Raw genomic sequence first — 12,548 nt, 5'->3', positions numbered from 1 at the left:
TGGGTTCAAATTTTGTCTTTCCACTTACTGGCTTGTGACCTTAAAAACATTACTTCTTTACCTCAATTCTTTATCTGTGTGATGGGGACAAAAATTGTACCATTCTCACAGAGTTGTTGGAGGAATTCAGTCTGATTCATGTAAAACATTTAGAATTGTGCTTGGCCCACGGTAGGTACGTAGTAAAATGTTAGCCCTTATGATCGTCACTGTTTGTGCTCTTGTTACTTCTATGACTGTATCAGGTGAAAGGTAATATTTTAGTTTCTTTTTTCAATTGGGATATAATTGACATTAGTTTCAAGTATACAGCATTAATGGTTCAATATTTGTATATATTTGTGAAACGATCACCACTGTGAGTCTAGTTAACATCCATCACTATACATAGTTACAGTTTTTTTTCTTGTGATGAGAGATTTTAAGATCTCTCTTAGCAACTTTCAAATGTACAATACAGTAGTATTAACCATAGTCGTCATGCTGTACATTGCATCCAGATTAGTTTTGTCTTTTTTTTTTATAAATCTATTTATTTATTTTTGGGGTGCGTTGGGTCTTTGTTGCTACACACAGGCTTTCTCTAGTTGCGGCGAGCGGGGGCTACTCTTCACGGTGGCTTCTCTTGTTGCGGAGCACGGGCTGCAGGTGCACGGGCTTCAGTAGTTGTGGCTCGTGGGCTCTAGAAAGCAGGCTCAGTATTTGTGGCACGGGGGCTTAGTTGCTCCACGGCATGTGGGATCTTCCCGGACCAGCAATTGAACCCGTGTCCCTTGCATTGGCAGGTGGATTCTTAATCACTGCGCCACCAGGGAAGTCCTATATTAGTTTTTTAAAGCAACTCCTCTTACTTCAGAAAGCAGCTTAGATCCAGCACATTATTAATGCAGCATCGTACCCCTTCTGCAAATGCTTCATTCTGCCATGTTGATATTGATCTTGTCTTCATCTAGAGTCTGTGACCCATGTCTTCCATCATCTAAGTTTTTCTGTTTGTGTGCAGGGGCGGAGAGGCCTCGGCTCTGTTTTTGTCTGGGCATCGGGAAATGGTGGGAGGAGCAAAGACCACTGCTCCTGTGATGGCTACACCAACAGCATCTACACCATCTCCATCAGCAGCACAGCCGAAAGCGGAAAGAAGCCTTGGTACCTGGAAGAGTGTTCGTCCACGCTGGCCACAACCTACAGCAGCGGAGAGTCCTATGATAAGAAAATAGTATGTGACATTTGCATGTCTGGCATGATTGGTTTATTTATCTTTCACTTTGAAACACAAATGGAGACCGTACATTTATATGCACAAGTAATATATGGAAATAGAAAGATTAGCTGATTACTCAACACAGGTATTTGTAAATATTACCATTCCGTTACCAAGTCATTGAAAAAGCCTGTCTGGGTCATTACATTCCAGCATTGAATGTGGCCTTAGACATGATTAAGCTTCAGTTTTATTGAAGACAAATGAATGGACTACATTCACCTTGTGAGTTGGTGGCAGAGAAAAGACTGGGTGGGATTCTCAGCCCAGTCCCCTATCACTCTGTCCCCGTACTGCCTTTGAACTTCAGCTTGAGTACTTTGGTTTCGAAGTAGGTACAACGAATTCAGTGTGACCTAAACCTATGTAAAAGGTGCTTCTCTAACACTGCAGCACAGAGTTTGCCTGAACGAGAAGCACAGTAGTCCTGTGTGATCTGCTTACCAACATGCCCTGCTCTCTATGCAGATGGTAAAATGGTTAAGAGTTTAGGTTTGCAGGACCAGCCGGCGTGGCTTTTGTTCACTCTGGAACTATTTACTAGCTGGGTAACTTTGGATACATTACTTAATTTTTCTGTCTCAAGATCCTTACCTGTAAAATGAGGGCATTTAGTAATACCTAGTTCATGGAGTTATTTCAGTGATTATGAGCAAGTAGATAGAAAGTGCTTTGCACACTACCTGACCTACTGGTGCTCAAAAAAGGTCTGACTTTTAGGATGCCCCACACTGTGAGACTGACTCTAAATTTCAGACACCTTTGCACTTTGCTCTTTTCCTGATCACGGTTTTATAAAATGTCTTGGGGTTTGTCTTTCTGAAGTGGAGCTAAGCTGCTCTACATGACGCTTTTTAGCATTTAGCCAACACCCTGCTTCCAGATCCTGTGATTCACGCAGGTTTGGTTCACTCTGCGATGCTCCCTCTGGCTTTATACGGCGGTGGAAATAGAAGTGATAAGATACTACCTCCTTCCTGTAATTCTTCATCCATATCTATTTGTTTCCTCTTGATTCCTGATTACTATAGGATTTTCACGTTTGATTTCTCGGCTACCTTTCACTATCCTCTTAAGTTACATTTTTCAGATTGATTTAAATAAAAACTGCCTACCCCAATGCATATCCCATCTGTCCCCATCTTTCTCTAATCCCTTCATAATAATTGGGTTAAAAATATGCACATGAGTAACCCTGGAAGTACCTCCATCATACATCAGTAAACATATTCCACAATACAAAGTGAAATATAAAAGGAGAAAATACGGAGATGACAAGTTTTGAAGTTCCATGGCTTTCTTCATGGGAAAGTGATGCTCTATGATACTTTACCATCATTATGGAAATGTTTAATCTAGGAACGTTCCTTTGGCTTTCAAATTTGCTCATCTCTCAGAGCTCCTGGTCAAGGCCCACTAATACTGAGTGACATCCGTCAGTTCTGCATCATGAAAATCCTGATGAAAACTCTCTGGAATAAGAATTGTCTTCCCAAACTTCTGGAGTCTGAAGGCATGTTAATGAAAACTCGCCATTGCTTCAAAGTAAATATGCCCATCTAGTGCTATTATTTCCTGTGGGGCAGTTGTTGTGAGAGAGGTGTTTTTAAGTTCCATAAGTGCCTTCCTTAAGAGAAGATTATAATCCAATGGGCAAAATATCAAGGAAGAAGGAAGTGTTGCCGGGTCCCAGATGGAAAAGTACAGTGCAGATAGAGGGACCTCAAAATTGCTACCCTGAGATTTACTCCTTACACTTGACCTTCCTGGACTTTTCATCACTACTTACTGTGATGGCGTGGTAGCTGCTATGACCCCCATTGACTGGGTGGTCATTTAGGATTCTTCCACAGATGGACAAATCGATCATTCTGTGGTGAGGGATAGGGCTTGAGAGGAAAGACGGACGCCATGACTTAATGTCAGTATCCTTGATTCAGGTCATATTTCACTTTTCCCTTGTTGCTGCTTCTGATATCAGAACCTTTACTGACTCACTGAATATATAAAGTGACCTGTTTCCCTTTTACCTGGCTCTGCCTTTTGTTTAACCTCTCCCGTTTTCGTAGCAGCAATTGTACGAATTGTTCTCTAGCCAGTTCTCAGCTTCTCTTATTTTACCTGAACCTCCAGATTACCCTCAGTTGGAGAGGAATGTGGTAGTTGTTCCCAATTATAATCTCTAGCTACGGACAGACCACTCAGTGGCTAAGTAACCTCTACCAAGTCTTGGTTTCCTCCTACGTAAAACGGAGGTAAAGCCAGAACCAGCCTCATAAATTTTCACGAAGACAGCAATATACTGAGCCTAAGGTACTTACACAACGCCTGTGGCAACGAGCCACCTAGTAAGTGGCTGGTACCCTTGTTCCCTAAGTCAGGGTAGCTTTCTGTATTGTAGGAGCTTAGGCTGGTCGTTTTTCCAGCTGTTGTTAACGGAGGTGCTTGTCGCACCTTCGTTTTTCCAATCTGTAGAACCACAATCCGTTCCACCCACCCCGTAAAGAATGGCACTTTGATGGTAAACATGTTAACAGTTTGAATGTGAGGAGAGTTGGCGGCAACATCAGGCTTTTATGGTCCAGCTGCCCCTTTTCCTTCTAGATGTCAGAATGACAAATAATCCTGCTCTGCGCTTGGGACCTTTTCTTCACCACGCTTTGAACCAGATGTCTGTGGTCCCTCAGAGATGCCCGCATCCTGTTAGTGGCATCCGTGATTGAGTGTTACAGGAACAGCAGTGTCTCCCTTTGTTCTGGGGCTCCCCTCCCCAGTCCATCCATTTCCTTTTGTCATTTGCAGCTTCTTCAGAAGAGTACAGTTGTCATTCTTCATTCATAGAGCACCTTTGTGAGTTGAACTGAGGCAGACGCTGAGGATCCAGGAGAGAGGAAAGATCTCACTGCTTCTGGGAAAGCACTTTGGTTAAATAATTGTTTCTTGTCCTTTTCATGGTGTGCAAGTAGGAAAACCTTGCCCTGAGTTTCAGAACGTAGCCAAGTCTCCATCCCTTGGTTTCCTACCATCACTATCGTACAGTTGTGGACCTTGGTATTCCACGCATGCTTTAATAGATTCGGATCAGTGATGGCCTTGAACCTTATTATAGCAAGTGAAGCAACGAAAATATCAAGATTACTATGATAAGAAGCTCCCCTATAAGGTAAATAGAAATCAGTTGAAGTGACTGGTTATTATGAAATAATGTTTTTATTAACAACACCGTATGCATTTTATTCCATGCCAGACATGTAGTACATTTACAGTTATATTAACATGTCATAAATATAACATTTTTTGCCCTTCTAATGTGTGCCTGGCAGTGTGCTATGCACATTGAATGCATCCTCTCTTTGTATCACCAAAACATTATGCAGGAAGATCAAGTATTGTCCCCACTCTACAGGTGAGAAAACTGAAGTCTGAAAGGTTAAAAGAAACACATGTAGTGAGTGGTAGAGTCTGGATTCCAACCAAAGTTGTGTTGAACCCCCAGCCCACCTTGTAACCAATGTGCTGTCATGCCCCAGATCCTTCCCAGGGACCTCCAGCATGGGGCTGTATAAAAGAATGGTGCTTTTCTTGCCTGTTTGGGGTTCTCGTCACAGTGATTTAAAAAAAAAAGAAAAGTATGTGGACTATATAGGCATCCACTGTTTTTCAGTACTTGGCCCACTCGTTCTTTTTGAATATGGAAAGTAATTTTAATTTTTAAATTTATTACCTTTACTTTCATTTATATTCTTGATGACAGTGTATTCAAATTTTATACACTCCAAATACAATGAGCAATTTGCTTTGTAGTCCTTTAGATCAGCGTTGTCCAGTAGAACTTTCTGCTAGGATGGAAAGGTTCTCCATCTGTGCTGCCAAAATGGTAATCACTAGACACACGTGGCTGTCGAGCATGTTAAATATGGCCAGTGCGTGGAAGAACTTTAATTTTAATTCCGATTAAATTTTAACTGATTTAAATTTAAATATCCACATGGGACTATTGGTGATTGTATTGAACAGCACATTTTTATTTTTATGGCTCACTAATTTTGAATTTCATGCCGTTAGACCTCTTCCTAACCCCCTCAGACAATCGGTCGGTCTTCTGGCAAAACACCTAAGCCCTTTGCCAGTCTAAGTGGTTAATTCCCGTGGCCTGGCGTTGAACTCCCCAAAGTTACCTTTTGCCTTTTGTGTGATTTCAAACCAGGGCCCTCCTGTGCGACTCGCGTCGTCTGGCTGGAACACTCTTTTCCCAGAAACCACTTCATTTATGCCTCTTCTCCAATTTCCTATCAGGGAGGCTGTTCTTCCTCACCTTCCCCTGAAAGAGTGGCACTCCCCTCCCCCCAAACTCTACTCTTTTATCCTGTTCAGTTTTCTTTCTGGCATCCTTAGAGCTACTTAACATGATGTTATACATTTTTTTATTGACTGTTTTCCATGCTAGAATGGAAACAACTTGAGGTTGAAGACTTGTTCTTTCCCAGAGCCTGAGCTTGATAAATGTTCAGGAGTAACTGACATTGAGAAAGATAGAAGCCTCACAAGACGTTTAAACAGTCACAGGAGGCAGGTAGGTACTCTCTTTCAGAGAATCTTCCTCTACTGGTAGGTTGGAGAAAGGCAGAGGGTACGTGACAATATATTTCACATAGGAAATTGCCCACAGGAATCCTGCTGTAGAAAGCTGTACATCCAACTCTCCTTAGTGTCAAGGAGCCTTAAAGATCCTGTCTTTATGTAACCCTTCACTACCTCCTGAATTTCTCCCAAGTTCTTTGATAGAGATAAAGCTCCCCTCCCTCCCCAGTCACTCCCATCATTAAATTATATTTCTTTTGGGACTTGTTCAGCCTTTGTCTTTTTTTCCTCTAGTAATTTGTCTCAGTGATTGGAATATGGGGGCCATCGTATGCCTCCTGGGTCTTGTGAGCCCGGGTTTAAATATATGCTCTGCTCAGCCCTCTTCTGATGTCATTTTATTTATTTGTGTTCAAAACAAACTTGCTGCCTGGGGTATCTCAGGGTTGGCCTGAAAGACCAGTTCCATTGGAGGAATTATCTTATTGCTTTTAATATTCCTAAGCAGCTACACATTTCCTTTTGCAGAAAGTACCCTCTGCACTAACGAATTTGTTATTCAGATGCAGTCATTGCTATCATCTCTCTGTTTCTCCTTTTGATTTGGGAAATGTCATGATTTTTCATGAGTGAAAGACTAGCAAATCCAGATGTGTTTAGTTTGTGTAGACGTCTGATCCATATTCTCCTGAGAATGTTAAAAAGAAGGAAGGAAAGTTTATGCCTAAAAAATTCTGATTTTGACTGTGGCCCAAAGGAGAATGGCGATACCCACTGGTTGACGGGGGCTGGATCCCAAGGCCAGTTTCACCATAATTGCTGGTGATGGTCTGGAACTGCCACCTTTGCTCTCATGGGTGACTACACTCTGTAGCTCAGCTTTTTCTTTTGCTGCCATTTCAGGATTTAATACTTCACCACTTACCAGCTCTTTAGTGGCTGCACGTCATTGGGCTCATGAATCTCTCTGAGCCTCCATTTCCTTAGTTAATAAATAGTATTGATATATCTTCCTTGCAGAGTTCTTGTGGATCCAATATAATTTTATATAAACAAATATATTTTATATACAACATACACACCTATCGCTCATTGCCTTGCTCTTTGCAAGTTGCTGGTGGTGGTGGTTTTAGAAGCAGTGCAGCTAGTGTTAGCAATAGTAGTAGGAAGAGAAATGGCTATACTTTAGCCCCTGGATTGTGTATATACACATACACACATAATTTTTGTAGGCTGCTTATAAGTTTATGTAAGTCTTATTTGGAGAATCGATAAAGAAGTAACCTTGAAGTCTTTCCTAATAAGTGGGAGAGTTTAAAACATAGAACAAAATGAGTAGAAAGGAGCTTGACACTAGTAATTCAACTTAACAAATAAATACTGTACCTCTGCTCTGTACCCAGCACTGAGCTGAACATTATAGAGATTCAAAAAATGATATAAGATGGGATCCTTCTTTGGTGATATTAACCTCACATTGATAAGCAAAACCTTACGTTTGCACTTTACAGTTACAGATTCTCATTGCAACATGGGAGTGGAATTTTGTGTGGTCTTTTGTCAGTCATAATCGAATTTTACACCAGTCTTTGTGACTTTGGTGAACACAGAAAGCGTTAGTCTTTGGTTCCTTTATATTTTGCTGTGCTTAATAAATCAGCTTCTCCTATTTTATTCGTTAACACATTTAAGATGTAGCTTCTGCCCTTATCCTCCTCCAGAGCTGTGTCTGAAACAGGTTTTTTTGGGGGGGCACCTTTCTACTCCAAATCCAAATCGACACCAGAAACAAATTCAACCTAACAGACGGAATCATTTCATGTTTTAAAAATATCTGTTCAGTTGCTCTTTTAACAGATATGAGACAATATGGCACCTTCAAAATAGATCACAAGATATCAGGGAGATAGAAACTCCTAACTGTGTAAAGATTTGTCATTTATAGCCAGCCTCAATCTGAACTGAGGTTCCCTGGAGAATTACATCAACAGGCTAGAATAAAAGATCCAATCAGCCCAAGTAATCGAAATGTGAACTACTCGGAAATAAGAGCTTAGGATGAGAAAAAGGGATGGTTCTTCAACAGCAGAAGCCTGACTCGACCTGAATACCCACCCCATCTCACCAAATCAAGATGACATCCCAAACTTTGTGGAGTCCAAAAGCCCATCTGCTACCCATCCCGGGAGAGGCTGAAAATCTAATTTGCTGATCAAGACAGCTTTGATCTGGTGTGAGGCCTGGTGTCATCTCCTGTTTCCTTCACTCTGATGGGCAGAAATGATATTTTCTTGAGCAATCTGAGAAGTTCTGTGGAGAAGAATTCTGTTTCTGATTTGGGTAGTGAATTTGGGGAATTTAGAGCATGCAAGATGCGCCAGCGGGACCAAAACCAAATTCTGAGACATTCTAAAATGGAATTGAAACTTAATGCGCTTTATTGTTCTGTTTTCACACATCAGCTCTCTGAATTCCCAGCCCCATGATGTGGGCCAACCATTGAATGCAACTTTTCCTTTAAATTACACTGTCAGTCCTTGTATGCATGTGTTGTGATTAATGGGGTTACCCCATGTGGTTCCAGTTTGGGGAGCATCATTTTTCTTTAAAATTGCATGCTCCTTGGTGGTCTTTGCCTTTTCTTTCTAAAGATGGACATAAAAATTTCCTGATGCTGTGCGTTCTCTTAATGATGAAAACCTGCCTTAGGTCTTTCCGGTAATTTACACCTCAATATCTCCACCACTGACAGTAACTTCCTCTTGAAATGACCCAGCTGGAGTTTCCACTTAAAGCAGGATGAGAAGGGCGTGAGGATGTTTTTGTTTCTTTTCTCTCCATTCCTTTTAACCTCCCTCCTCTCCATCACCTTCCTGTTCCACTCCCTTTCTACCCCTACTCACTACTCAAGTTTCATTTAGTTCAAGTGATTGGAAAAAAAAAATAAAAGCACAATGATGATGATGTGGAATTCTACAAACTTGCCTATATTAATAGCATTTAACAGTAAATTGGTGTTTATATATAAAAGTACTAAATGGCTGTTTACTTAAGTATATATCATTTGTGTATATACCTGTGGACCCTATTTGGATGGAGCATAATCCTATGGCCAACCCAAAATCGTAACATTTTTATTGTTCACTGGAGGTGAGGCTGGAGGTAGCTATTTATTACACTCGCAAATGCTGCACACACTTGGCGTCTCTATTCTGGATTTGTTTCTGTACATTGAAAGCGTCTGGTGCAGCTGAAGAATAAGCAAAATGAGCCAACTGAGAAAACGTCATGAAAAATCTTGAATTCAGGCACAAGTCATTGAAAAAAGAAAAAAAACTTGGCAAAGGAATGTGACCGTGAGGGTGAGGTAAAATGAGAAAAATGCAGGCAAGGCCACCTCTCAACAACAGTATATCTGGAGACCTGGAAACAGGCTGCTGCTGGGGTATTTATACATTGACTTAGGGACCAGGCCTTTGGAAAATAAGGCTGCAAATTCACCCATCATTTCAAATGAAATAGAAATCACTTTTTAACAATCCATCAATCCCACTTCTGAGTACATATCCAAAAGAATTGAAAACAGGATCTGAGGACTTCCCTGGTGGTGCAGTGGTTAAGAGTCTGCCTGCCAATGCAGGGGACACGAGTTTGAGCCCTGGTCCAGGAGGATCTCGCATGCCACGGAGCGGCTAAGCCCAGTGCACCGTGACTGCTGAGCCTGCGCTCTAGAGCCCGGGAGCCACAACTACTGAAGCCCACGTTGCTAGAGCCCGTGCTTCACAACAAGAGAAGCCACCGCAATGAGAAGCCCGCGCACCACAATGAAGAGTAGCCCCCGCTCGCTGCCACTAGAGAAAGCCCGCATGCAGCAACGAAGACCCAACGCTGCCATAAAGAAGGAAGGAAGGAAGGGAGGAAGGAAAAAAAAGAAAAGAGAAAAGAAAGAAAGAATTACGAAAAGGCCAGCTGTGGGTCTAAAGGAGTTGGTCTTTAAAAAGAATTGAAAACAGGATCTGGAAGAGATATTTACACACCTATGTTTATTGCAGCGTTATTCACAATAGCCAAGAGGTGGAAGCAACCCAAATACCAATTGACAGATGAATGAATAAAGAAAATATACTATATACTACAATGGAATATTATGCAGCCTAAAAAGAAGGAAATCCTGCCACATGCTACAACACGGATGAGCCTTGAGGACGTTATTCTAAGTGAAATAAGCCAATCACAAAAAAGACAAATGCTGCATAATTCCACTTACATGAGGTACCTAGAGCAGTGACAGTCACAGAAGCAAACAGTAGAATGATGCTTGCCAGGGGCTGGGGAGGGGCCATGGGGAGTAGTTTAATGGGTAGAGTTTCAGTCAGGCAAGGTGAAAATGTCGTAGAGCTCTAGGATTGCACGGCAAAGTGCATATAATTAGCAATACTGTACTGTACACTTAAAAAGTTGTTAAAAGGGTAAATCTGTGTTATGTGGGGTTTTTTGCCTCGCTCCCTCCAAAAAGAAATACCTTTTTAACGTCAACAATTGAAAAATCTCAGAAGTTTCTTAATGTAGAAGTGGGTAGGGCTCTCTTTACCCAGACATCTTGCGAACATCCACCTTGGAGGCTCAGAGGACGGCTAGCTAATCACGTCTGTGAATCTAGAAACAACTTGCCCTGCTTGCCAAACACGCGGTCGGGCTCTTGCCCAGCTCTCAGTTATTCCAGAAAAGAGTGCAAGGCTTGTCTCCTCTCTCCCACCACATATCTACATGGTTCTCTATATTTTTACTCTTTCTCCCATTTCTTTTGTATCAGTGCCTCTCTGGTATGGCTAATCTGGTAATATCAGTGGTGTCAAAAGGCATAAAGAATAGATAGTGAGCACTGATGGCCTCGTGTGAAACTAAATCACCAGGATGTCAGTCTCGATTCATGACAGATAATTAAAGAGTCCCTTCAGACATCCTCATGTGACCCTGAGGAAACTTTTAGGGGAGGACTCATTTCTAAAGAGTTATGCAGTGCTTTCTTTCGGTGATGAGCAAATTTCTTTCCAAGTCAGCTAATCTGCATTCTTCTCTTGAAGGATGCACCTTAGAAAAGCAAGGCTTTGTTTTCGCCACCTCTATCCCCCTACACCTTTCTGATGACCTTTCACCTCAGTTTTCTTATCTGTAAAATATGGGCAATATACTTGTCTTGATGACTGAGAACGCTTTACCAATGTCTTCCAATAACTACAGTGAGACTCCTAAGTTCATCTCACAAGCCTTGTAGCTTCCCAGCAGGAGGGCTGTTAGTCCCAAGGGGGCAAAAAAGGATTCTTATCAGGGAGGGAGGATCTTAGATATTACAGTGGTTTGCAAAATTATATACCATAGTGCTTTATTTCTCTTGTTATGAAGATTCTGCATTTAATTTTTCTTCTTTCATGAAATGATCGTGGAACAAAGGTTGAGAAACACTGCCCTTGCTGATGGGCATGTTATTCAGCCACAGCTGAAGTGAACTAGATTCAAACCAAGAGGAAAAAATCATCTAGTTCTCACATTTTGATCTTTAAAAAATAGAAAATGGCTAATCTCCTATAATATACAAGCATGCACTTAGATCTGTTCATTTCACATCAAGTACACTGGCTTCAACCTTGTTTTTAGTATTTGTGTTAAATCTATCAGGAAGTCTTGGTTCATCCAAGTCACATTTCTGTGCATTCTAAAAATGAGTCTGTAAGCAAAGTTCCTTCTAGGACAGAATAAATCTTTTGCTTGAAACCTGCAGCTTTTCCAATGTAATAGTTCTAGGAGGGCAGGAACAAGACCCTGTGCTTTTATTCCTTATGCTAGGTGCTTAACTCAGTGTCTGGTTGTTGGATCAACATGTTTGATTATTTAAAATGTTGGAGTAATGAAAGAACTTTCGTTTTAACTAAAGCTGGGACCAGAGAGAGGCAAGTGAGGTGCCTAGGGTGTAAAATTTAAGGATACACTTGCACAACCCGTATGTTTCGGGCCAAAGGCTCACCTCAGTCCTCACCCTGGTTGTAACACAAGTGGAATCCAATTTCCAAACCCTCCCCTTTTCAGAGTTGATTTACACAGGCAATTCTCTGGAAGTGATACAGTCGCAGGAGTGCAGGAACAAGGAATTTAAAACAACTATTTCAACACCCCTCCATTCCAGTTTTATAAGTAAATTTCTTTTTACTTGCATGTGACTCACATTGACCCCAGAGCCCTAAATTTTCCACTTCTGTCTTCTAGATCACTACGGATCTGAGGCAGCGTTGCACGGACAACCACACTGGGACATCGGCCTCAGCCCCCATGGCTGCAGGCATCATTGCACTGGCCCTGGAAGCCAAGTAAGCCTTTATCTCCATATGTCTCCACTGGCGACAGCCCCTCAGCTCAAGGACAGTTTGCCCCTTCGCTAGTATACGATCTCGAGCACAAGCAGGCAGAATATAATCTTCCCAATTCCACCTTTAAAACTGCAAAGATTAGGCCTTAAGAAAAGCTTCCCCTCTATTAAGGGAAAAGGCAACTTTTTTGGTCTTTATCTTCTTAAGAAATCAAACTGTGTAATTACTTTATTGTGGAGTCATAGTGCAGGCATGCCAGTTGGCTGTAACACTCTTGCCTTGTTGAGGTTTTTATTCTAGTCGGGGAATGTTCTGTGAGTCTCAGAAAGCTTAGGTCTGCCCAC

General features: G+C 41.6%; 1 protein-coding gene across 1 annotated transcript in view; it reads left to right on the top strand.

The window, feature by feature from the left end:
* The window catches only part of PCSK5 (proprotein convertase subtilisin/kexin type 5), a 316,125-nt gene that overhangs the window by 181,288 nt on the left and 122,289 nt on the right, over nt 1-12,548 (top strand). The window contains exons 8-9 of the mRNA XM_060154957.1: nt 1,004-1,216; nt 12,104-12,204. Coding sequence (XP_060010940.1) covers nt 1,004-1,216; nt 12,104-12,204 — 314 coding nt within the window. The remainder of the gene's footprint in view (nt 1-1,003; nt 1,217-12,103; nt 12,205-12,548) is intronic.

The sequence above is a fragment of the Lagenorhynchus albirostris genome, chromosome 7 (assembly GCF_949774975.1).
Source record: "Lagenorhynchus albirostris chromosome 7, mLagAlb1.1, whole genome shotgun sequence".
Classification (NCBI taxonomy): domain Eukaryota; kingdom Metazoa; phylum Chordata; class Mammalia; order Artiodactyla; family Delphinidae; genus Lagenorhynchus; species Lagenorhynchus albirostris.
The sequence above is the reverse complement of the archived record's forward strand: the minus strand, read 5'-3'. Positions and strand labels throughout refer to the sequence as shown.